Source organism: Danio aesculapii, chromosome 8, assembly GCF_903798145.1.
Source record: "Danio aesculapii chromosome 8, fDanAes4.1, whole genome shotgun sequence".
NCBI lineage: Eukaryota > Metazoa > Chordata > Actinopteri > Cypriniformes > Danionidae > Danio > Danio aesculapii.
Genome location: NC_079442.1, coordinates 490,507 through 518,042, shown reverse-complemented (window position 1 = coordinate 518,042; position 27,536 = coordinate 490,507). Strand labels below are relative to the sequence as shown.

The following is a 27,536-nucleotide window of genomic DNA, read 5'->3' as shown; positions in this document are numbered from 1 at the left end:
GATGGCAGTTCCTGCAGTTCAGCCTTGTAATCTTCAAATGTGAGCAAAATCAGCTGTTTTATCATCACTCTAGACATTCCGCTAGAGAATCACTCAAACACTAGCTCTACAGTGACGTTAGTGAATTAGTAACGGCTTCTGCTGTTCTGACGTCAGCTGCAGATGTGAATGAACGGCGGAAGAAAGTAGTTCCTCATACAAAAGGGTTTTAGACTCTCCGTGTTTGATTTTCTTTGAAATATACATGATTATGCCGTCAAACTGTTGTATAAACGCAATATCACACGAGCAGCAGCCTCATGCCAGTGGGTTACGCCTCCCACCAGTGCTGATATACAGCCACATCGCACTGCTACTCATGTGATATCGCTCATTTATATGTATTATTATTGTGTTGTTGTTGTTGTAGTTTTATGAAATGCAAAAAGCACATAAACACACGTTTAAAAGCAAAAACAAGTCGAATGTCCTATGCTAATGAGGGAGAGATCTAATAAAACGGTCACCAGAGGGGGAAAAGTGGTAGTAAAAGGAGAAAAACACTTATCGTTTGGTATATGATTTATTTTGGGAAAGAAAAAAAAGTACCGCAGTCCGTCTATCATTTAAGATCCAGCTGAGGAGCATCGGTTTTATTTAACTAAACATTTCTTGTAGATTGAGCAGTCTGGAGGATCGCTCATTTGGCAAAAAAATAAATAAATAAACCCAAGCCAATTGAAGAAAGTCATTCAAATCCAATGGCACCAGAACTAAATAATAACTTAATGCAATGCTAAGCTACCCAAATAGAACAGCAACCACTGACCAGACTGAGCGACATGAAGAGCTTGTGCTTGAGATCTGACGGATATCAGTTTTATAAAACAAAATCATACAATCAAAAACGATTACAAAATCATCTCTACTCATGTTTACAAAAACATGAAATAACCAGAACGGCCCTAAGAATATCTGAAGCGTTTATTCATCCACTAGTAAACTATATTTATATAGCGTTTCTTCATTCACAGACTGCTCCGTTTGTTTCCAACACTGATGTCCCGGGCAGCCTATGCACTTTACACTGCAATAAATGCTTTTCTTGTTCTGTTTTTGTCTTGTTTCTAGTCCAAATATCTCAAAGTTCCTAAATCAGTCAGCATTTTCTAGACGAGCTCTAAATATTGTGTTGATTTCAGAAATAATGAGTCGAAATTAAGTGAGTTTATCATTAAATCAAGCACAAAGAAAATGTTTGCTCACCAAACTGGCAGCTTATTTTGCTCATTTTAATGCAAAACTCACTTAATTTGGACTCTTTTCTTTTTCTGAAGTCAAGACAAAGATGTTTACTTCTGGTTTTTAGCCCAAATATCAAAAATTAACGTTTAAATCAAGACAAAAGCTCCAAATAAGAAAAACATTTATTTATTAATCCATTTTTTCAGTGTCTGCTCACTCCCCAAAAAACAAAGTCACAACAACAAGAGAAAGTCTTTCACCTTTAAATTAGCACTGCTATAAATACAAAAGAAACTAACTTAAAACACATAAAATAAATTCACAATAACGGCAGGCTACCCTGCGGAGCCAAGATAATCCCGAACACGTAGAAGAGTCCCATCAGCAGGTTGAGCTTGGCTGTTTTCTGCGGGATTTTGGCGTAACACTGGCACCGGAACTGCCTCTCCAGAGGAAACGCCATGGGCAGCGTTAGCAGCGGCAGCGCCATGCTAATGGTGTAGCGCGTGGCGAGGATGCAGAAGAGCAGGTAGGGCACGAACAGCAGCAGGTTGTAGATGACGTACGACAGCGTGGGTCCCAGCAGGATGGCCAGCGTCACGATGCCCGCCTGCTTGTCCGAGTCCATGTCCCGTGTGTTGTTGCTGTGTAGGATGGCTTCAGTGTTTAGCGCTAGCGGCACGGCGTACACTAGCGGCAGCACCGACAGGTAACCCACCTGAACCGCATGAGCAAACATCACCGCCAGCGGCCCGAAGGTGATGAGGATTACCACGTCTCCCAGAGCCACATACTTCAGCCCGATTCCTGCACACAGAGAGAGATCACACACATTTAAACTGCGTTTCTGCTCTCCTGTGCAAACAGACTGTGAAAACTCTCCTGGGGTGTAACAGATTTAAGAGGTCAGTGTTGGCGTCAGCTACAAGTAGAGTTCAAGAAAACCGATCAGTATATTCACCTCCGGTGTAGAGGAACGAGCTGGACAGTCCTCCGAAATAAATGAGCGCCAGATGCTCCAGTTTGAGGCTGGACAGGAAGTAGAGCAGCGTGGCGCACAGACATCCTGCGGAGTACAGCGCTGCTCCGAACATCACCACGTCCTGCGGCTTCAGGATCTGGTCCACCAGCGTGCGGTCGTCGCTCTTCTTGTGGTCGATTCCCTTGGAGAAATCGTAGTAGGTGTTGACCAGGTTTCCGGCTCCGTGGACCAGCAGCACGGCCACCGCGCAGACCAGCAGCAGCAGCAGGTCCACCGAGCCCTCCAGCTTGTAGGCCAGAGCGCTGCCCAGAGCCACGGGCGTGAGGGACGCGCTGAAGCTCCAGGGCCGCAGAGCCAGAACATACGCCGCACATTTACTCTGCAGATCCAGCGCCATGCGGCCCGCGCGGGACAGGCGGCTGCAGGGGACACGCACCGATGATCCTGAAGCTCCATTCAGGCCATTGGAGCCCGAAAGCGCAGCCGGCTTCATCTCCTGCATCCAGGAGCGCTTCAGAGACCAGAGCTGTCGATCACAACACACACAGGGTTGTTTTTGTGAATTGTCGGGACGTTACGTAGTTTTCCATTGCTTTTATGTTGTGTGTGTGTGTGTGTGTGTGTGTGTGTGTGTGTGTGTGTGTATATATATATATATAGCCGTTAATCTATTCTCAAAGTTGTGTTGGGAGCTAGGTCTATTCTACGCAAGCTATGATGACGTTCACCTTGATATTTTAGTGCTGATGTATACCTGACAGGTGAGCCGTCTGACAAAACAGTGCCCTTCTGGATCTTTCACTTATTTCGAAGACACGACTGACTACGCTTACATGGACATCTGTAATCTAGTCATTTGCCTTAATAGACAATAATATAATGAAGGTGTTTACCTGAAGTGCTTTTATAGAAGAGTTTCCTGTAATTTTGGGTGACTTTAACTGCAGTTCAGCAGTGTCACCTTCACTCATGAACATTTCATTTATGCCCCCGTGACAAACTGGAGTATTCGACAATATGAAAATATGCCAAAAAGTCCTACATGACTGTAATAGTTTGATTGCTGTGTTTACTTCAGTAATGCCTCTAATATCTGCAGACTCCACATGTCTTAATTCCACTTCTGTTTAGTTCAGTTATGACTTTAGTCAGATTAAGGTCATCAGAAATGGCTGTTTGGAGCTGATGTAGGCCTACAGCTCAACATTCATGTTTAACTGAATAAACAGTTAGTAAACACAAGTACATCTTATTGATCATCATTTATTTTCATCACCAATTATCAGAGTAGATCAGTTTCTCAAGCAGTTTCTGATGCAGTTTGGAAACAGGAGATGAGCCCCTGGTGTAATGCACCACCCGGCTTGAGAAACCCGTTCTCAAAGACTTACTTTAGTGTAGCACACATATTCTGAATGCCTTCAGCAGAATTCAAATGAGCCATTTTAATCTAGATTAATTCCAAGACTACAGTGAGATTAATCTAGATTAAAAAATATTCTATGCCCACCTATAATAGATAGATAGAGAGAGAGAGAAAGAGAGGGAGACGATATATATATATATATACATGTATATATATATATATATATATATAGCAGGGGAAATAAGTATTGAACACATTGTAATTTTTATTTCCTGGGATTAACATTTCTAAAGGATCTGTTGACATAGAATTGAAGCAGATTTTGGTAAAAACACAAACAATACAAACATAAAAATAAAACAAAACCAAATTCTGAGAAATGAGTTCTGTGTATAACAGTGAAATGACAGAAGGAGAAAGTGCTGAGCTACTGAAGTGTGTTTAATACTTTATTTAAAGGCTTGTTTGGAGCTGCAGCTTACAGACGCCTCTCATATGGAGAATGAAGTCTCCTGCATTGCTCAGGTGTGAGTTTCTCACAGACTTCAACAGAGTGTCAGAATCTTGATGTTTCTGTGGGTCTCATCTATCAAATCTGAGCTTTGTTCTGTATTCTCTATTGGATTCGGTTCAGGTGATTGGCTGGGCCATTCTACAGCTTGATTTTCTTTCTCTGAAAGCCTCCTCCTCCTCTGAGAGTCTCCTCGGCTGTGTTTTGGATCATTGTCTTGCTGAAATGGTTTGATCTTCATCCTCCTGCTGATGTAGATGTTGGACTGAAGCAGCTGATGTTCATTTACAATGAGGAAGAGCAGAGGGTTGCTGAAGAACTACTGAGAGACTTCAGCTGCTGTCTGGGCTTTCACTGCCCAAATACACCTTCCTTTCTTCATGTGTTCAATACTGTTTCTCTGAGTCATTTCATTTTATTACACATGGCTTTATTTGAAGACTTGTTTTCTTTGCATGTATGGATTTCTTTGGTTGTTATCAACATCTGGGGAAAATTTCAAGTCAGCAGCTTCAGAAAGAAGTTTTCTGAGAAAAATGGAGACGTGTTCAATACTAATTACCCCCACTGTATATACTTTCTGTCTCTCTTCCCCAACCTTATCCCTGAACCCACAGTGCACAGATTTACCTTATAAAAGAGAAAAACCTCATTCTGTGAATTATAAGCATTCAGGAAAATAGAGACATCAGCAATGTTGTAAAAACTGTGTCATACCCAATATATTATACACATTAGAGCTGCACAACACTGGAACAATCTGATATTGCGCTATTTTATTTTTCTGTGATACACATCACAATATAAATACAGTTCTAGAAGACAGCTGAATAGCACTATCTGACTGTTTTCTGTGGAGTCTAACAGTATTCAAGTACAGAAATTAAACAATCACAACACAAAAAAAGCTCTTCTTACTTTGCTTTGTCTCGTTTCAAGTCCAAATATCTCAATAAATTCTCAGCTCAAGCAAAAAATATTGTTTTGTTTTTAAATTCAGATGAAATAAGGCAAAATTGGGAGTTTTTCCCTTAAAACAAGCTCAATTCTCTGCCAATGGGGTGAGAAAAATAATCTTATTTTCACTCTGAGATGTAGACAAACAAAATAATCTGCAAGTGAGGTAAGCGAAATAATCTAGATTTCATTTTGAAATAGATTTTCTTCCCTCATTGTCAGATTATTTAGCTAGTTTTAAGTAGAAACTGACTTCATTTTGCCTCATTATTTCTGAAATCAAGACTATACTGTTTTTACTTGTCTTGAAAATGCTTCTTGACTTGAAAATTTAGATATTTGGACTAGAAACAAGGCAAAAACTCTCAATAAGAGAAGCATTTTTGCATGATTTTGATGATGCTGAATTAGGATCTTCACACAGTGATAATAGTTTAGGTGTGTGTGAGGTGTTCTTCAGGTATGAGCTCACCTGTTGATCACTATATTGTCACTATGTCATTAATAACTGACTTATATCATCAGTATATTCCCTCAGACGCGGTAACGCGTGTCTATACCGTGTGTTATCAATAATAAGGCTAATTGTGCTGCAGAACTGAGAGTCTGCTAAAGGCTAGCGCTAGTCAGAGAGATTATCCGAGATTATGGAGGATCATCATCATCATACCTGCTCCACACGCGCTTCAGCCGAGCACACACTCACTGCAGCACTGATACGCCGTCATCTTCATTATCTTCATCATCTATATCTTCATTATCAACTCCAAAGACAAGGACAGCAGAAAGACTCACGACTTTAACAACATTCACTGACACACAGCGCCATTTTCGTCCAGCACTTCAGTGTGCAACCGCACATCCGGCCCGGCTGGAAACAAGACCTTTTTTCTGGATACTGTCTAGAAGGGATACAGCTGCGGATACTCAGATCAAAACAGCATCGTTTTTGTGACACTGTACAAAGACTATTAATATTTGTACATTACTGTGAGGGTTGGGTTGGAGGTAGACGTTAATAAAATAAAATTGAATGAGTAATTTGTTAAAAAATATAAACAAAACTCTGTAGGATTTCTGTTTTACATTACTGTGAGGTTTGGGTAAGGCTAGACATTAATACAATACAATTAATGAGTAATTTAATAGATAATATGTATAATACTCTGTATGATTTCTGTTTTACATTACTGTGAGTGCTGGGGTTGGGATAGACATTGATAAAATACAATTATTGAGTAATTTAATAAATAATATAAATAATTCTGCTTAACTTCTAGCCACAGCTGTATCCCTTCTAGCAACAAATACTTTCCTCCAGCAACTTTTAACCTTAAAAAGACATGAGAAGTGACTTTTCTGCACATGTGTAATAGTTTGCAGTGCTATATTGTCTCATTCTATAATCTATAAGCATTCAGGAAAAAGGAGACATCAGCAATGTTCACATAATTCACCCTCTTGTTGTAAAAACTGTGTCATCCCCATTAGATTAATCACATTAGGGCTGCACAATATTAAAAAATCTAATATTGTGCTATTTAATTTTTCTGTGATACACATCACAATATAAATATAGCTTTAGAAGTTAGCTGAATAGCACTATTTGACTGTTTTCTGTGGAGTCTAACAGTATTCAGGTACAGAAATTTGGGCCCCTAATACTATCACTGGGGGACCTTACCTTACTTTTCCCCCCTAGCGGAGCCCTTGCCAACCATTAGCCCTGCCTGTAATCTGGAGGCGAATACAGCAGCAAGGATATAGGCGATGTGTCTGAATGGTAACGAACTCAACTGATAAAAGACAAAGTCCGCCATTCTCCAATTCTCATACAGCTCTCCTGACAAAAGTGCTTACTGCAAACCAACAGCTCTTCTGTATCGGCCCTGACAGTCTCATGGGGAAACACATGCAGCAAACCCTGTGGATCATGGAAACAATCACATAACGTTACGACCCTTCATAAACGGCTTGCCATTCGCGGACGCGGTCTCACCCAGTCATTGACAGGCCTGCCTTGCTTTCGGAAAGCAGGTGCTCTCATGAATAATTAGGAAGCAGGAATTAATTAGGAAAACTCTGCTATGAATAATAATGAGAAACGGACGTGTCATCACTCCACTAGCAGATGTGTGCTACGTCACCGATTTTGATCAGCCCTAAAAATAACTTTAAACCCAGAAGATGAAATTAGCTGACAAAAGCTCAAACTGATCCAGCTTTCCCCACTATTAAAGCTGACAGGTGTTAACGCTGTCTTAACTGATGCTCAACACACACACACACACACACACACACACACACACACACACACACACACACACACACACACACATCTCCAAAAAGTACTCCGGGGTGTCTTGAACCTTCAAGCTGGACAACAGTACAGGGTCTTCAGTGTCGCATTTTACACTTCAACATGCGCCTCACATTCTATATTGGAGACAGGTCAGGACTGCAGCCAGGCCAGTCCAGTATCTGTATCCTCTTCCCCCTCTGCAGCAGGACTCTGGACTCTGTGGTTCTGCATTGTCTTGTTGAACTCTGCCTGGGCGTCTCTGGAGAAGAAGGCAGCATATTGTGCTCCAAAATCTCTTCAGCATTAATGGAGCATCACAGAAGAGCAGGTTACCTTTGCCAAGGGCACCGACACAACCCCAGACCACGACAGAGCCTGGATTTTGGACTTGTTGCTGGGTACAGTCTGGATGATCCTTTTCTTCTTTGGTACAGAGCACACAGCGTCCATTCCTCCCCAAAAAATATTGCTTTATCTAAACACAGTACATGCTTCCACTATGTGATGGTCCATCCCAGATGCCTCCGAGCCCAGAGAAGTGGACGGCGCTTCTGCATTTAACATCTCTCTGCTGCTCTCTATATAGGAGTCATTTGTTTTTCAGCTTTGTTTGTGCTCATCTGCAGTATTTATGATCATCGGTGGAGCAGTTAGCTGTGTTGAATACAAAAACACATCAACAGAGAAACTCCGATATGAATGAACGGATGTGTGTGTGTGTGTGTGTGTGTGTGCTATACTACTCAAACATCCTTCAGACGGTCATTTAAAGGGACAGTTCACCCAGAAATGAACATTTCCACACAGCCTCAGGTGATACTGCTCTTCTTACTCAGAGTTTTAGTCTTGTTTCTGGTCTAAATATCTACAAACTCTTAAATCAGTCAGCATTTTCTGGACGAGGACTAAATATTGTGTTGTTTTCAGAAATAATGAGTCAAAATGAAGAGAGTTTTTCATTAAAACACGCAAAATAATCTGAAAATGGAGTAAAAATGCTTCTTGATTTAATAATTTTGAGATATTTGGACTCGAAACTGAGTGAGAGGAGTATTTGTTTGCAGTGAATATAATATATGAATAAAACATTAAATTACTGTAGTGTTTTTGATGTGGGCTGGTGCATTGAAGGACTCAGATCAAAAGCAGATGTCTTGAGAAAGATGATTAATCCTCCAAAAATGAGAGCGAAGCAGCAGTGTGTTGAAAGCAGCGCTGATAGCATTACAATGTGTGTGTGTGTGTGTGTGTGTGTGTGTGTGTGTGTGTGTGTGTGTGTGTGTGTGTGTGTGTGTGTGTGTGTGTGTGTGTGTGTGTGTGTGTGTGTGCGCGCGTCTGCAGCCCTGCGGTCACTCACTTTCTCTCCGCGCACCGGGCAGGATCCCCATGGCCAGCCGGATAATCACACACACACACACGCACACGTTGAAAGAGAGAGAAAGAGAGAGAGAGAGAGAGAAAGAGAGAGAGAGACGCACACACACACACACGTTGAATAAATGCTCAGCTTTTACACGGCTTTCGTAAGGGCGACGGCGCAGAGATGTTGCGGGGAACCGGACGCGTCTCCGGGCTGCTGCTGTTTGCGCTCCTGCTGCTGGAGACCGCGGCTGTACCCGCCAGGAGACTCGAGGTATGGGAGAAGCTTTTCACCATTTTATTCTTGCATAAGTTTGGACGCGCGTCAGAGAAAGCGGCTTGGGTTTATTGAGGTAAAGTATTCAGATTCCTTCAGTGACATCTTGTGACGTTCACTGCATTGTTTAGCGCTGCCTTGAATATTGGGTGTGAAATGGCATGTATGAATGACTTTAAAACAGTATCAGCACTGTTAAATTGACTGTGGACAGTGTTGTAGTTTGATAGTCAGAGGCTGATGATGTGATTTCACTATTTAGAAATCGCAAACAGAACTTTCCTGAAATTATATTAAGGAGAAAGAGTGAATGTCCGAATGTAAAACTAACTTTAAGCCCAATCTTGGGTTACATTACACTACACACAGCAACTCATGAAACTACTAAGAGTCTGAGAGGTTTGCGTTCACCTCTGAGACGCGGCGAACGGCTTTGAACTTGACGCGCCGCGCTTAAAACGCAATGCTCGTGACGCGACGCAATGATGAACGACGCCTGCTGTAATAACATTTCATCCTCCTCACTGATATGAAACAATACAATACCATACTGAAGTGGATTTTCACTTTGTTAATGAGTGCTCCAGCATACTGTAGCATTAACTATAGCGACATGATAATTACTGTAGTATACTTTAGTTTTTACTACAGTAAACTGTGGTGTACTGTAGTAAAATATACCCTACAGCTGTAGAAAACTACAGTACTGGGTCATTTGTTTATATTACTGTAGTTATTGTTGAACTGTAGAATCACCACAACAGATCAATTACTATAGTTGTTGAGTTACCATAGCAACTGTAGAATCACCACAACAGATCAATTAGTATAGATGTTGTTACCGTAGCAACTGTAGAATCACCACAACAGATCAATTAGTATAGTTGTTGTGTTACCATAGCAACTGTAGAATCACCACAACAGATCAATTAGTATAGTTGTTGTGTCACCATAGCAACTGTAGAATCACCACAACAGATCAATAAGTGTAGTTGTTGAGTTACCATAGCAACTGTAGAATCACCACAACAGATCAATTAGTCTAGTTGTTGTGTTACCATAGCAACTGTAGAATAACCACAACAGATCAATTAGTCTAGTTGTTGTGTTACCATAGCAACTGTAGAATCACCACAACAGATCAATTAGTATAGTTGTTGTGTCACCATAGCAACTGTAGAATCACCACAACAGATCAATTACAATAGTTGTGTTACCATAGCAACTGTAGAATCACCACAACAGATCAATAAGTGTAGTTGTTGAGTTACCATAGCAACTGTAGAATCACCACAACAGATCAATTAGTCTAGTTGTTGTGTTACCATAGCAACTGTAGAATAACCACAACAGATCAATTAGTCTAGTTGTTGTGTTACCATAGCAACTGTAGAATCACCACAACAGATCAATAAGTGTAGTTGTTGAGTTACCATAGCAACTGTAGAATCACCACAACAGATCAATTAGTATAGTTGTTGTGTTACCATAGCAACTGTAGAATCACCACAACAGATCAATTAGTATAGTTGTTGTGTTACCATAGCAACTGTAGAATCACCACAACAGATCAATTAGTATAGTTGTTGTGTTACCATAGCAACTGTAGCATCAGCAGATTATCTCAGATACTTTACAATAGCTGCTAAAACACTACAGTATTTACTATAGATTATGAGTTTGTTTTCTTCATGCTGACCGGTGCCAGCACGCTCTTAAAGAAACACTTTACAATCTACTGTCGTCCACTCGTCCAAGAAATTGATATATTAATAACTCCTCTCCACTCAGAGACACAAATCCCAATGTTGGTCCGGTGATGTGCTGGCAGGCTGGAGTGCATCTCTCCTGCAGACTGCTCTGTAGTCGGACTGATCTAGAGTTCACTCTCAGCACAGTGGCGGGTCTGGAGGTTTACATGTGGCTCTGCTGGATACGGTGGCTGAGAGGGCTCAACTCAAGAAAACACATGCACATAGAAAAAAGAAAACATCGCTAACACTATATAGAGCTGCACAACAAGTTCTCTCTTCTAATCATTTTAAGGTCAATATTATTAGCCCCTTCAGCAATATTAGTGTTGGATTGTCTCCAGAACAAACCACTGTTATACAATGACTTGCCTAATTACTCTAACTTTACCCTAATTACCCTAGTTAAGCCTTTAAATGTCACTTTAAGCTGAATACTAGTGTCTTGAAGAATATCTAGTCTGATATTATGTGCTGTCATTACGCTGAAGAGAAAAGAAATAATTAGAAATCAATAATTAAACTATAATGCTAAGAAATGTGTTAAAGAAATCTCTCTGTTAGACAGAAAATAATAGAAATGAATATAATTCTAACAGGAGAGTGAATAATTCTGTCTTCAGCTGTATATACTGAGACCATATATAGTGCGGCTATACGGTGAGGATAGTGTGGATGGTTTTCTCACCCGTGTGTTTCTGACCCTGGGAGTTTTGCTCTATTTGTCCAAGGATTTTTGAGCCGGGCTGATTTATGGGAGCTTGGCATTGGTTATTTGTGTAGCTGTTTGCTTTGGCATGGTACTGCACAGCCTCGATAAATCTATAAATGTATCCCATCCCCATCTCAGAGCTTTCTGTTTCTCTCAAAACCTTTCTGGATCTAGCAGAGTTACATAATTTACAGTCAGCAGTGTCAGCGCATGGAACACACTGCAGTGAGTGACTCTCTTACTGTCTGTGTTTTGCTTCTTGTCCAAATATTGAAGAATTCTGAAATCAAGAAACATTTTCAAGACAAGTAAAACACTGAGGGCTCTATCATACACCTGGCGCAGTTAGACATATTTGGTGTGATTTGTTGCTGTTTTCAGACCAGCGCAACAGTAATTTCCCTGTTTTGCATCACGTTGTTTATTATTGTTCATTTATTCCTTTGCTGGAGATCAGAACTGAATTTAGAAAGAGTTTTGATGAAGTCTTTGCTCTTAACAAAGGAAATTAAATATGTGGGCTGATGGATGTGTTCAGTGGAGTGAGTCTCCACAGTTTCCTCACTCCACCAAAGTAAAGGAGTAAAGTAAAGAGAAAGTAAAGAGAAAGTAAAGAGGCTGAATGGAGGAGGCTCGTTCTTTATCCTCGCGCTGCAGATGCTCTGTTTAACTGTGTTCTCGCTAGTGAAGCATTTAGTTTTTACACTTATAAAGTCGCCATGTAAATAGCCAATACACTATGGAGCGACGCAACTGACTCTTATGTTGCGTGTACACTAGACGTGGAAGAAGCGTCTATCATGAGTGATTTACATGTTAAGACAATGCAACGACGCGACTAGACATCCTGCAGCACGATTGGCGCATATCGCGCGTTTCACGTGAGTTCTGAACTGCGTTAACCAATTAGGAGCTTTCTCTTTTAGGGGCGTGATTATAATATAGCCATACCTGTCAACACTGGGATGTGAAAATTAGGGATATGCCCACCATAACAAGGGATATTATTACTCCCCCATGGTCTTTACTTATAAATCGGTTATGAGGGCATGTCTGAAGTTGGGGCTGATGCGATTGTGATAGCAGCATCAACCAATGAAATTAGTCCGCAGTTGACCACTGTCTGAGCTGGTGGATTTGCATAAAGCAATCTGATTGGCTGACATGTCCATTGGTGCTTGAAAAGTTGAGAAGTTTCCAACTTCTGCAGCGAGCAACACCACTAAAGCAGCGCTGACGGATCCACAATGCAGTTAGTTAACGTCACCCATTCAAAGTGAATGGCAAGCATTGGCGCTAACGCCCCGTGTGAATGGCCCAACCCTGTTCCTGAAGGCACACCAACAGGACACATTTTCAATATCTCCCTAATCAAATACACCTGAATCAACTCATCATAACATTAGAAGAGACCTGAAAACCTGAAATGAATGGTTCAGATAAGGGAGACATCCAAAAGATGTACTGTTGGTGTGCCTCCAGGAACAGGGTTGGGAAACACTGGCCTAGACCATTAAAATAGAGCCCGTAATGTTCTTTTCAAAAATAACGAGTCCAAATGAAGTGAGTTTCTCCTTAAAACAAGCACAATAACCTGCCAGTGGGGTAAGCAGAATTCAAGATTATTCAGTTTCCCCCATTGTCAGATTATTGTGCTTGTTTTAAGGAGAAACTCTCGTCATTTTGTCTCATTATTTCTGAAAACAGCACAGTGTGTTTTACTAGTCAGGAAAATGCTCCTTGATTTAAGATTTCTTCAATATTTGGACTAGAAACGAGTCAAATGCTGTACGTCTGCAGTGTGTCCTCCTGTATCTGGAGGCACGATTAATGTCTTCAGTCCTGGACGCAGACGGAGGTTGTGAAATGTAGGTCACAGTGTCTTGTCATGTACTGCTGTGCTACAAAGAACAGAAACGTTATCTATCACTGAGAGCACCACAAATATGAAGAGGAGAGCTGCCAAAATATTCCCCAAGACACTTGGATCAACCAACTACACACAGATTATTCTGTCCAGAAGGAAGATTTATCCGTTGCCTGTTCCTGAATCTAACGACGCGGTATGGATGTGATTATACTGAGTGACTGTGAAGACATTTACTGGTCATTCTAGGAAAATACACAATATATCGCTAAATGATTGTTATTCTGATCATAGTATATGCAGTAAACACTCACCGGCCTCTTTATTAGGTACACCTCACTAGAACCGGGCTGGACCCCCTTTTCCCTTCAGAACTGCCGTAATCCTTGGTGTCATAGATTCAACAAGCTACTGGAAATATTCCTCAGAGATTTTGCTCTATCGGATTGAGCTCTGGGGACTGTGGAGGCCATTTGAGTACAGTGAACTCATTGTCATGTTCAAGAAACCAGTCTGAGATGATTGGTGCGTTATCCTGCTGGAAGTAGCCATCAGAAGATGGAGACACTGTGCTCATAAAGGGATGGACATGGTCAGCAACAATACTCAGGTAGGCTGTGGTGTTGACACCATGCTCAATTGGTACTAATGGACCCAAAGAAATTGTCCCCCACCCCACAGGATGGATCCATGCTTTCATGTTGTTGAGGCCAAATTGTGAGCCGAGCATCTGAATGTGTCAGCAGAAATGGAGACTCATCAGACCAGGCAACGTTTCTCTTCTTCTATTGTCCAGTTTTGGTGAGCCTGTGTGAATTGTAGCCTCAGTTTCCTGTTCTTAGCTGACAGGAGCGGCACCCGGTGTGGTCTTCTGCTGCTGTAGCCCATCCGCCTCAAGGTTGGACGTGTTGTGTGTTCAGAGATACTCTTCTGCTCTTTGCTGGGTCAGTTGGTGTTTCTGTGTGGAGTTTGCATGTTCTCCCCGTGTTGGTGTGGGTTTCCTCCGGGTGCTCCGATTTCCCCCACAGTCCAAACACATGCGCTATAGGGGAATTGATCAACTAAACTGGCCGTAGTGGATTTGTGTGAATGAGTGTGTATGGGTGTTCCCCAGTATTGGGTTGCGGCTGGAAGGGCATCCGCTGTGTAAAACATATGTTGGAATAGTTGGCGGTTCATTCCGCAGTGGGTACCCCTGATGAATAAAGAGACTAAGCCAAAGGAAAATGAATGAATGAATGAAATGGAGTGTTTACTGCATGAACTAACGCTGTATACAGAATTTTAGACAACACAAGGGTTAAACCGGGCAGCTAGACGATGATGGCCCCAAAACACTGTCACTCAGGAGACCCACTCCGTCAGCCTATCCTGGACCCAAAAGACCTTTTTCCACTTTCAATTATTTTCCATTGGATAAGAATGGAGGTCTGGCCTGCCAAGAGTGCAGAAGCATGTCTGCTTGTAAATGCATGTGAAATAAAGTCTGGTCTGAAAGCGAATCACTGCAGGAATGTCCCCTCTGCCCTGTCCCACCAAAAATAGGCTCTATCTGCACTAGTTATGATGACCATCATGACTTTACTGTGCTATCAGTGTGTGTGTGTGAGTCTGCAGGCTTTTAAACACTCAGCTTTATCAGCTCCTTTCCAGAGGATAGAGGTTTTATAGAAGCCCATATGAGAAAATACTGTGGTAATTATAGTGAATACTGTAGTGTTTCAGAACCATATACTTTAAATAAAGGCTGGGTTGTTTTAGCCCAACATTGGGTCAAATAATGACAAACCCAACTCTTGGGTTAAAAAGGGTTAATTTACATTTAATTGAAAAAATACCCCAACACAGGGTTTTTCCATATTTGACCCAATGTTGAGTTATGACAACCCAGGATTTTTTAGAAGGGTACTATAATAAAATACTTAATTGTTGAACTAAAAAGTACTATCGCTGTTGTTTCCATAGCAACTGTAGAACCACCACAACAGATCCATTACTGTAGTTGTTGTGTTACCATAGCAACTGTAGAATCACCACAACAGATCAGTTAGTATAGTTGTTTGTAACCATAGCAACTGTAGAATCACCACAACAGATCAATTAGTATAGTTGCTGTGTTACCATAGCAACTGTAGAACCACCACAACAGATCCATTACTGCAGTTGTTGTGTTACCATAGCAACTGTAGAATCTCCACAACAGATCAATTACTGTAGTTGTTGTGTTACCATAGCAACTGTAGAATCACCACAACAGATCAGTTAGTATAGTTGTTTGTTACCATAGCAACTGTAGAATCACCACAACAGATTGGTTAGTATAGTTGTTGCTTTACCATAGCAACTGTAGAATCACCACAACAGATTGGTTAGTATAGTTGTTGCTTTACCATAGCAACTGTAGAATCTCCACAACAGATCCATTACTGTAGTTGTGTTACCATAGCAACTGTAGAATCACCACAACAGATCGGCTAGTATAGTTGTTGCTTTACCATAGCAACTGTAGAATCGCCACAACAGATCCATTACTGTAGTTGTTGTGTTACCATAGCAACTGTAGAATTGCCACAATAGATTATTTCAAGTACTTTACTATAGTATGGTTCAAAAACACTGCAGTATTTACTATCATTTACTATAGTATCTGGTCACATGGGAGGGTTGATGTTATTCTGAAAGTTGCATCTGACAAACAAACAAATCAAATAAAATAAAGCATAAACCCCAGGCATGCATTTCTTTTCAGTTTGTGAGGAAATGAGACGCACTAAAGGCCTGATGGCTGCAATCCTCCAGTTTTGACTTCATAAGAATGTGCACCGTAATGAACTGGCAGGAAGAAAAAGGGAGGAGAAAGTCTCATTTTTTTAATAGTAATCCCAGAAGATATTTGGACTGGACTTGAACTCAGATGCTGATCTTGAGAGTGCTCTCTCTGACTTTCATAAAGCTGGCCAAATTTTTTCACTTCACTGGTAACCTGAGCCTAAACTACAGTCTGAAAAAGACACATCCAGCAGACATTCTCTCTCTCTCACACACACACACACACACACACACACGCACACACACACACACACACACACACACACACACACACACAGTCCAGAAATCAGTTTGCAGAAAGCATGGCTTCGTTTCACTTCACGCAGAGCATACTCTCTCTCTCTATATATATCATCCCACATGAGGAAATACTATAGACTATAGTGTTTGAAACAGACTATAGTACAATACTCTATATATTATAATATCTACAACTCTTTGTTAATGAATGCTCCTCCAGCATACTGTAGCTCCTTTACCTATATAGTGAACAGATAAACAGATAGTACAGATAGTGAACTGTAATAAACACTTAAGTATACAGTTATAACACTTAAGTAAACACTTAAGTATACAGTAGACTAGTGTTTTGTAGTATCCCACATTTAAAAAATACTACAGTATTGTACAGGGAATACTGTAAATTATTTGAACCATGCTATAGTGATGCACTGTAATTAGTCTGTAACTAGCACTGTAACTGCAATTCTACAGTCGCTATGGTAACACAACAACTATACTAATTGATCTATTGTGGTGATTCTACAGTTGCTATGGTAACACAACAACTATATCAATTGATCTGTTGTGGTGATTCTACAGTTGCTATGGTAACAACAACTATATCAATTGATCTGTTGTGGCAATTCTACAGTTGCTATGGTAACACAACAACTATAGTAATTGATCTGCTGTGGTGATTCTACAGGCGCTATGGTGACACAACAGCTATAGTAATTGATCTGCTGTGGTGATTCTACAGTTGCTATGGTAACAACTACTATAGTAATTGATCTGCTGTGGTGATACTACAGTTGCTATGGTAACAACTACTATAGTAATTGATCTGCTGTGGTGATTCTACAGTTGCTATGGTAACAACTACTATAGTAATTGATCTGCTGTGGTGATTCTACAGTTGCTATGGTAACAACAACTATAGTAATTGATCTGTTGTGGTGATTCTACCGTTGCTATGGTAACAACAACTACTATAGTAATATGAACAAATGACTCAATACTGTATTTTTTTTAAACTAGGGTAAATTATACTACAATGCAACACAGTTTACTGTAGTGAAAACTAAAGTATACAACATTATTCACTCAGTTCCTATAGTTAATACTACATTATGCTGTAACAAAGCGTTATAAACACTACAATACATACAGTTTAATGCATTTTACTAAAGTATGGATTAAAAGACTAAATTACTATAGTATTTCTTCAGAAACAGCACTAGAGCATAGTTGGCACTCATTTCTTCTCTCTGGTGTCCTGAAAGGAAGTGGCTGGAATTAAAGCAGACTTCACTGCTGACAAAATGGGCTTTTAATAAACCTTGGCTGCCGATGCTGTAGAAAGACTAAAATAATTCTGAAACCAGTGCAACCATAGAGAAAACTGAGAGAAAATGTTGCTGTCTTCGTTCGCCAAATAGCAGGAAAAGTCAGAAGATGGGGATACACAATAAATGCGCTATATAAATGTGTGTTACTTACTTCAGACACTAAACCAAAACACTTCAGGAGTGCGGAAGATGTCATCTAAATCATTCATTCATTTTCCTTCAGCTTAGTCCCTTTAATTCATCAGGGGTCGCCACAGTGGAATGAACCGCCAACTATTCCAGCATATGTTTTACACAGCGGATGCCCTTCCAGCTGCAACCCAGTACTGGGAAACACCCATACACACATTCACACACATACATACACCACAGCCAATTTAGTTGATCAGTTCCCCTATAGCGCATGTGTTTGGACTGTGGGGGAAACCGGAGCACCCGGAGGAAACCCACGCCAACACGGGGAGAACATGCAAACTCCACACAGAAACACCAACTGACCCAGCCGGGACTCGAACCAGAGACCATCTTGCTGTGAAGCTACAGTGCTGACCACTGAGCCACCGTGCCGCCTCACCACATGTTTTCATGATAAGAATAAAAGTTAATATTTCAGCTTCTGAGTGAGAATTTTGAAAGTTATCCAGTAAATGATTGTAATATAATAAGGACTGTAATCATAGAGCAGTATATTCTCAGCGTGAACTGATGGTCTTACGTCACACAGTGGATTAGTCTGGGAGAGCGATGAAAAGAGACGAGTCTGAACTTTCCTCTGACTTCACTAATCAACACAAGATGTGTGTCTGTCTGGCTTAACACAGCCTTTATTAGAGTAAATCACACACACACAAGATATCACTCTTTCAGTAGAAACGTGGCACAGCGTGGAAAAACCTGCTCATACACTGCAATAAATGATCGTCTTGTTTCTAATCCACAAATTCTTAAATCAATCAGCATTTTCTAGCCAATTAAAACATATTGTGTTGTTTTCAGAAATAGCGAGTCAAAATTAAGCAAGCTTATCCTTAAAACAAGCAAAATAACCTGACAATGGGGAAGTAATTGTCATGATCACCTGCAATATAGCCCTTGTAGATCACAGGAAACACTAGCTATCACCCGAACTACAATTCTGCCACCGAACTGCACTACATTTCCCAGCAGGCACCTCACTCACACACCGGTTCCGGATATACTAATTGATCTGTTGTGGTGATTCTAAAACAACTATAGTACTATGATCAAAGGAGCCAACTCTGTAGTTTTCCACAACTATAGGGTATCAGTCCATGATGAGCTTCCAGCTGTGGGTATGTAATCAGGGGTGATCTGGAACTGGTGTGTGAGTGAGGTGCCTGATGGGAAATGTAGTGCAGTTAGGTGACAGAATTGTAGTTCAGGTGATATTAAGTGTTTTCAGTGATCTACAAGGGCTAGATCACTGGTGATCGTGACAGGAAAGCGTTTTTTACAGTGTAAAGTCTTTTCGCAGAAGAGAAGAAACCATGTCCTCAAGAGTTCTGAATCCAATATTGCGATATCAGTGCTGAAATGATATATTACTCAGCCCTAGATCAGTCCAATCTAATCAGAGTTTTTTTTGTCCAAGGAAGAAGCTCTCATGTCTGGTGTTTTAATGATTGGGATTCACAAAGACGCCCGCTCCCATGTGCTTCACCTTTCCAGAAACAAACGCTACACGCTGACGCCGGAGAAACTCAAGTGGGACAATTTCAAGATGACCTACAAGTAAGAGACGTCCTCTATGAAGGACAAAAATCCCAGGCCTCTGTCTGAAACCCTGCAGACTTCTGCTTTAGTCACGTTTCATAACCTGTTTATATTTATTCCCAATCTCCGGGTCTGCAGGAGCACTTTTAGCTTAGCTTAGCATAAATCCCTGAATCGGATTAGATGATTAAAATAACATCTCACTCAAAAATGACTAAAGACTTGAATATATTTGCTATTTAAAGCTTGACTCTGTCTTACATTGTGGACTAAGACTGACAGAAACGTTAACGTGTAAATAGGAAAATTAGCGATGTTGTGTTTGTGCAGATTGCTGTCATTTCCGAGGAATCTGTTGAACGCCACTGACACGAGGAGAGGGATCTCCAAGGCCTTCTCCATGTGGAGTGACGTCTCGCCCTTCAGCTTTCGAGAGGTTCCTTCTGATCAAGAGGCCGACATCAAAATCGGTACATCACAAACATTTATATTAACCCACATGAGAAAATACTGTAGTAAATAATAGTAAACACTGCAGTGTTTTGAAGCATACTATAGTGAAGCTCTTGAATTAATCTGCTGTGGTGATTCTAAACTTACCATAGTAACACAAGAACTATAGTTATTGGTATGTTGTGGGGGTTCTACAGTTGCTATGGAAACACATCAACTATAGTAATTGATCTGTTGTGGTGATTCTACAGTTGCTATGGTAACACAACAACTATAGTAATTGATCTGCTGTGGTGATTCTACAGTTGCTATGGTAACACAACAACTATAGTAATTGATCTGCCGTGGTGATTCTACAGTTGCTATGGTAACACAACAACTATAGTAATTGATCTGCCGTGGTGATTCTACAGTTGCTATGGTAACACAACAACTATAGTAATTGATCTGCCGTGGTGATTCTACAGTTGCTATGGTAACACAACAACTATAGTAATTGATCTGTTGTGGTGATTCCACAGTTGCTATGGTAACACAACAACTATACTAATTTGATCTGTTGTGGTGGTTCTACAGTCGCTATGGTAACATAACAACTACAGTAATTGATCTGTTGTGGTGATTCTACAGTCGCTATGGTAACACAACAACTACAGTAATTGATCTGTTGTGATGATTATACAGTTGCTATGGTAACACAACAACTACAGTAATTGATCTGTTGTAATGATTCTAAAGTTACTATGGTAACACAATAGTAATTGATCTGTTGTGTTGATTCTACAGTTGCTATGGTAACCAAAACAGTGGCAAAGCTCACTTCAATTTCTTGTCAAATCTTCTGACCAATCAAATGCTCTCTAGGGTCTGACATGCCCCGTGCCCTTCTTCTCATTGGCTGTTCATTTGATGCACTTGAGCTCAACTACTGTCACTGGCAGAGCTGTGAGAAAGACAACACGCTATTGGCTGCTTTTTAAAGGGGAGGGGCTACTCAATGTCCTGCCCTCTCTTCATGTTTATTTGAGATTTTGTCAAACAAACATCCAATCAAAAGTGCACATTTCAAATCACTGGAGCTTTAAGCATCTCCCTGTTTGTTTGTCTTTGGTCAGGTTTTTACTCTGTTAACCACACGGACTGTCTGCGCTCTCACCTGCACCACTGTTTCGACGGCATCACCGGAGAGCTGGCCCACGCTTTCTTCCCTCAGACTGGAGAAATCCACTTTGATGATGACGAGTACTGGATCCTGGGGAACATGCGCTTCAGCTGGAACAAAGGCAGGTTGCTGAGTGAGAAGCCAATACTGCAGTCTGAGCATTTACTGAGCGCTTATAGAAAAGGGCACAGAAATGTTGCTAGAATCATCCTGTCTTGATATTTTTGGAAAGATGGTAAGGTTAAGAATTTATTTAGAATTAATTTTGTATGGCAATGTATGCACGAATATACATATAACACTATAAAATGTGTATATAATATACCACATACACTGGAAAACAACGCTCTTACTTTTTGTTTTACTGTTTTTGTCTTGTTTCTAGTCCAAATATCACAGAATTCTTCAATTATTCTCAAAACATGTTCTAGAAAAGCACTAAATATAGTGTTGTTTTCAGAAATAATGAGTCCAAATGAAGGGATTCCTTAAAACAAGCCTTTTGACATTAGATTATTTTGCTTTACTATTAAATAAATGATTTAAAATGATTAATATTATTAAATAGTATTAATATTTTTCTAGATAAACTTCTCTAGAAACTAATAATACCGTTATTTTCAGCTCAAATAACTGAACTGATATCTAGAGCCATTATTTTTCATAACCACTGCTTTGAATAGAGTCAAAAATCCTTTTGGCACTCAGAAACAGGCATTTCAGTCCATATTGAACAATCTGCATCCCGCAGGTCCTGTCAATGTTTCTCTAACTGAATCTTTCATGTCACCCCACAAGTTTTCAATAGGGTTGAGATCAGGGGTTTGAGAAGGACACTCCTTTACCTCCTTTACCAGAAACCAAGATGTTGCTTACTTACTCCTGTATTGGGTCTTTTAGTTGTGTTCAGGAGTTGTCCTGATGGTGTATGTGTGTGTGTGTGTGTGTGTGTGTTCAGGAGTGTGGTTGACAGATCTGGTGCATGTTGCTGCTCATGAGATTGGCCATGTGCTGGGATTGATGCACTCCCAGAACCCCAAGGCTTTAATGCACCTGAACGCCACGCTGACGGGACGCAAGCTCATCACTCAGGATGAGGTCTGGGGTTTACACCGACTCTACGGTATTCACTAATATCCACTTTAGACCAGGAGTGACCAGCCCTGCTCTTGGAGATGCACATATTTCAGTTTGAACCCATATCAGACACACCTGCCTGTAATCATCAAGCGCTCTTCAGGTCATCAGTAATTGCTTCAGGTGTGTTTGATCAGGTCTGGAGCTGAACTCCAGGAACAGGGTTGTGTCCCCCTGCCTTAAACTAATGCAGCAGCTGGATTACTTCCGCATGTACCTGATGTCCTGTTTTGTGTCCACCACAGGGTGTTTAGATCGGTTCTTCATCTGTCCTTCATGGGCCAGGAAAGGATACTGCGACAGCAAGAGGAAGCTGATGCAGAAACACTGTCCGTCCAGCTGCGACTTCTGTTATGGTGAGCGTCCCTTATTCACTACTAACAACATGACAAAAATATGTTTCAAAATATTCAAGAAATGTCCACAAATATATACTTACAATAATCAATATTTACAATAATCAATATTATCCTAAATACATTTTAATATATATTTCAATCACGGCGACGGGGTGGCACAGTGGGTAGCGCTGTCACCTCACAGCAAGAAGGTCGCTGTTTCGAGTCCCGGCTGGGTCAGTTGGTGTTACAGTGTGGAGTTTGCATGTTCTCCCCGTGTTGGTGTGGGTTTCCTCCGGGTGCTCCGGTTTCCCCCACAGTCCAAACACATGCGCTATAGGGGAACTGATCAACTAAACTGACCATAGTGTATGAGTGTGAATGGGTGTTTCCCAGTGATGGGTTGCAGTGAAAGGGCATCCGCTGTGTAAAACATATGCTGGAATAGTTGGCGGTTCATTCCGCTGTGGTGACCCCTGATGAATAAAGGGACTAAGCTGAAAAGAAAATGAATGAATGAATGAATATATAATTCTTATAGCATTTAGAGGTTATGTTTAGCTGTGGATGTAGACCATTGAGATACATCATGTTTTTTATAATAATTTTTTAGGGGTTTTTCACCTTTATCATGACAGGACAGTAGAGAATTCAGACAGGGAAGCAGAGAGAGGGAAGAATCAGCAAAGGACCGGGAATCGAACCTGAGTCACCATGAGCACGTTAATGCTATATGTCTAGGCTACTGGCGCCGACAGAGACATGATGTTTTTGTCCTCATGTGTCATTCACATCTCCAAACTTTATCTTCTGAAACTCTGTCCTACATCAGAAATATTCTCAAACATCTAGAGAGTAATCTAGAGCAGCTAGAATGACTGAAATAAACTCCTCACTTCTATCCACTGCTTTACTTGTTGATGGACTCCACACAGACAGACGTGTGATCGGATTTGTGTTTAACTTTTAACACAGAGTTCCCGTTTCCCACCGCACGGCCGACCACAGCGCCACCGCGGACAAAACACAAGCTTGTTGTGGAGGGCAAAAAGCTCACCTTCCGCTGTGGTAAGAAGATAGCAGCCAAGAAAGGCAAAATCTAGTGAGTTCTGCTTTACATTTAATGCTGTGCAAGACGTTTGGTGCTGAGTAAAGCCTTTTCACAAGACTGCTATGATGTGTTTAGCAGTCATCAGCATCTAAAGTTTTTATTATTTACATTATTATATTTTTTTTTAGAAAACTGTGTTCATTTATGAAGAAACTACACTCACTGGCCACTTTATTAGGTACACCTCTGCAACTGCTCTAACACAGATTTCTAATCAGCCAATCACATGGCAGCAGCTCACTGCATTTAGGCCTGTAGACATGGTCAAGACGATCCGCTGCAGGTCAAAGCGAGCATCAGAATGGGGAAGAAAGGGGATTTAAGAGACGCTGAACGTGGCATGGTTGTTGCTGCCAGACGGGCTGCTCTGAGTATTTCAGAAACTGCTGATCTACTGGGATTTTCACGCACAACCATCTCTAGGGTTTACAGAGAATGGTCCGACAAAGAGGAAATATCCAGTGAGCGGCAGTTCTGTGGGCGCAAATGCCTTGTTGATGCCAGAGGTCAGAGGAGAATGGCCAGACTGGTTCCAGCTGATAGAAAGGCAACAGTAACTCAAATAAGCACTCGTTACAACCGAGGTCTGCAGAAGAGCATCTCTGAACACACAACACGTCCAACCTTGAGGCGGATGGGCTACAGCAGCAGAAGACCACACCGGGTGCCGCTCCTGTCAGCTAAGAACAGGAAACTGAGGCTACAATTCACACAGGCTCACCAAAACTGGACAATAGAAGATTGGAGAAACGTTGCCTGGTCTGATGAGTCTCCATTTCTGCTGCCACATTCGGACGCTCGGCTCAGAATCTGGCCTCAACAACATGAAAGCATGGATCCATCCTGCCTTGTATCAGCGGTTCAGGCTGGTGGTGGTGGTGTAATGGTGTGGGGGAGATTTTCTTTGGGTCCATTAGTACCAATTGAGCATGGTGTCAACACCACAGCCTACCTGAGTATTGTTGCTGACCATGTCCATCCCTTTATGAGCACAGTGTCTCCATCTTCTGATGGCTACTTCCAGCAGGATAACGCACCATGTCATAAAGCACCAATCATCTCAGACTGGTTTCTTGAACATGACAATGAGTTCACTGTACTCAAATGGCCTCCACAGTCACCAGAGCTCAATCCAATAGAGAAAAATCTCTGAGGAATATTTCCAGTAGCTTGTTGAATCTCTGCCACTAAGGATTAAGGCAGTTCTGAAGGCAAAAGGGGGTCCGACCCGGTACTAGTGAGGTGTGCCTAATAAAGTGGCCAGTGAGTGTATATGTGTTATTAAATACAAAACAATAATCCATTGTGTATCGTCTCTCACTGACAGCTGGTATAAAGACGGCGAGCTCCTGGAGTTCTCTCACCCCGGCTACATTTCTCTGAAAGACGACCACATCACTATAGTGGCGAACGCCATCAACGAGGGCACGTACACCTGCATCGTCAAGAAGAAGAACAAGGTGCTGACCACGTACTCCTGGAGGGTACGAGTGCGCTTCTGAAGACCACAGAAGCTGCAGACCTTCATCTGCAGTGCGGAAGTCAACCACATTCTGAGATCGCTTTAGAGCCTATGGGAGGCATGACCCCATCCGAAATCACCCCCTATACACTTAACCCTTGTGTGCTGTTCAGATCTACTCCCCTTTCATCATGATGATCAGTGTGACTCATGTTGTCTCTTCCCAACAGGGAAAACCAGCAGCGATCAAGCATGCATGATGATCTGCTGTCATGGCTTTACAGTCAGTAAATGTGATTATAATGGAGGTCAATGGGGGAAAACAGCACCAACATGAGCAAAGAGGAGTCAGTCTGAACAGAGGGTACAGCATATCCCCAAAACATGAGTCAAAATAAGATCTGTCAGCAATAATCAGCACATTGGCCAAATTTAGACTCAAAATCAGCCCAGAGTGGATGAACACAACCCAACAGCACACAAGGGTTAATAGTGGATATTATATAGTGCACTCATCAATCCCACAATGCACTGCAATAACAAGCCCACAACCAATGTGCACTGAAAAGCTCGAAAATACCCAAAATGCACTGTGATGGGTCGTTCACAAGACTTTAAATAACTCCCTTTGAGTTTCCTTGCTTCATTTGCATGCAAAATTCACTTTATATATAGGGGGCGATTTCGGATACATCACTAGCTCAGCATCCTGCCTCCTGATTGGAGGAGGAGGCTGTGACATCATTACTCCGCATCTCAGAACAGACATTAGGGTACAGAGGATAAAACTCTTATTATTATTGTTGTAAATCACTCACTCGGGCACATATTATTGTCAGTTCACACATACATGTGGACAAACGGTCTAATATCAGGGTTTATGTGTTTTATAAATGCATTTCTTACTTCAGAATAAAACAATGTGTTGTTCTCCAGCGTCTCCTGCTAATGGTTTGAGATTGCTCATTCTATATTCACTGTATGTCATCTAAACGTCTTTATATATTTCACAGCTGATCAACAAGAGCGCATTTCACTCCTTTACTGTGAAGCCCATGACTTATTACTGCCTAAAATCATTTACAGACAACTGTAGAACTGATCAAACTCTATGAAGGATCAAACAGAACTGCTTATAAGTATTATTATCACAGCTGAACATTTCTATAAATGGTTCATCTGTAAATAAAGACACAGCAAAACCTGTATAATGCATTATAATGACCGTTATAGCTATGCATTTATAAGATTCATTCATTTTCCTTCAGCTCAGTCCCTTCTTTATCAGGGGTCGCCACAGTGGAATGAACCGCCAACTATTCCAGCATGTTTTACACAGCGGATCCCATTCCAGCTGCAACCCAGTACTAGGAAAACTCCAAAATACTGTGCTACAATATATAGAAATTTATATATACTTCAGCACATTTCCGCCCAGCACATTTGATATATGAGAATAACATGAGGTAATAATTCTGGTTATTATTAGGTTTTGCAGTCGGATTAAAATGAAAATGACATTGTTTTCACGTAAAGTCATTAATAATGCGTTTATAAAGGGTAATAACTGCATTTATGCTTATTAAATATGTTTATATTAATAAAGCACATTTCACAAACAAGTGCTTTAGACAAAAATAATAATAAATTATAATTTAATTTTTTTATAATTGTTTTTTCAGGGTTTTCACCTTTATTTTGACAGGACAGTAGAGAGAATTGACAGGAGAGTATGGGGAGCAGAGAGAGAGGGAAAGGATCGGCATAGGACCTCGTGGCGGGAATCGAACCCGGGTCGCCGCGGACACCAGAGTGCATGTGTCGGTGCACTTTCCACTGCACCATAGGCACTGACAAATAATAAAATAATTTAATTCTTAAAAACCAATTTAAAATGTAGTATAAGTATATTAATAAGCACAGTTATAAGGCAACAGGGCTCTTATCAATAATCCAAAAATATTCATTTATTTGATAGAACACAACGTGTGTTACATATCTCCAGATGAGTTGTCTAACTATAGTATAACAGCGAGTAAACACTGCATTTAAGGCTGAGCCTTTATATCTTTCAGAGATATTCTGCTATTCAGAAATAAACTGCAAATAATGTTAAAGATGCTGTAAGTCAGTGTTTGACTCTTCTAAAAACAGCATCATGTGTGTGGAGATATTCAGAAACATGCTCAGTGAACACTCTTGTTTATCTGAAACACAATGCTGAAGTCAGATATTCTGCTGTGATCATGTGTGTTACGTGCCGGAGCATCTGTCTTTGTTTTGGTCTCTTGTCTCCGCCCACTGCCAGTTTAGCCAGTTATATTTCAGCACCCGGGTTGCCAGATAGAGGAAAACAGCGTATTTTATTCATTCAGTCAGGAAGGCTCTCTAAGCATGCGTCCGTGACTGAAACGTGCCCTCTGGTGGACAG

General features: G+C 41.0%; 2 protein-coding genes across 3 annotated transcripts; one reads left to right on the top strand and one right to left on the bottom strand.

Moving 5' to 3' along the window:
• Positions 1-549: 549 nt before the first annotated feature.
• On the bottom strand, positions 550-5,916 carry ubiad1 (UbiA prenyltransferase domain containing 1). Its single transcript, XM_056464552.1, has 3 exons — positions 5,711-5,916; positions 2,186-2,732; positions 550-2,031 (listed from the first exon to the last, which is right to left on the bottom strand). The coding sequence occupies exons 2-3, from the start codon at positions 2,706-2,708 to the stop codon at positions 1,544-1,546; spliced, it is 1,011 nt and encodes a 336-aa protein (XP_056320527.1). The 5' UTR covers positions 2,709-2,732; positions 5,711-5,916; the 3' UTR covers positions 550-1,543.
• Positions 5,917-8,627: 2,711 nt separating this feature from the next.
• Positions 8,628-25,211, top strand: mmp23ba (matrix metallopeptidase 23ba). Of its 2 annotated transcripts, none has more exons than XM_056464551.1 (8): positions 8,628-8,975; positions 19,321-19,460; positions 19,773-19,912; positions 21,011-21,178; positions 22,016-22,180; positions 22,440-22,550; positions 23,508-23,600; positions 24,971-25,115. In XM_056464551.1, exons 1-8 carry the CDS (start codon positions 8,886-8,888, stop codon positions 25,024-25,026), a joined length of 963 nt encoding a protein of 320 aa, XP_056320526.1. In that variant the 5' UTR covers positions 8,628-8,885; the 3' UTR covers positions 25,027-25,115. The 2 variants fall into 2 exon arrangements, with proteins under 2 accessions (XP_056320526.1, XP_056320525.1); XM_056464550.1 differs by having other exon boundaries at positions 8,630-8,975; positions 23,508-23,634; positions 24,971-25,211.
• Positions 25,212-27,536: the final 2,325 nt, after the last annotated feature.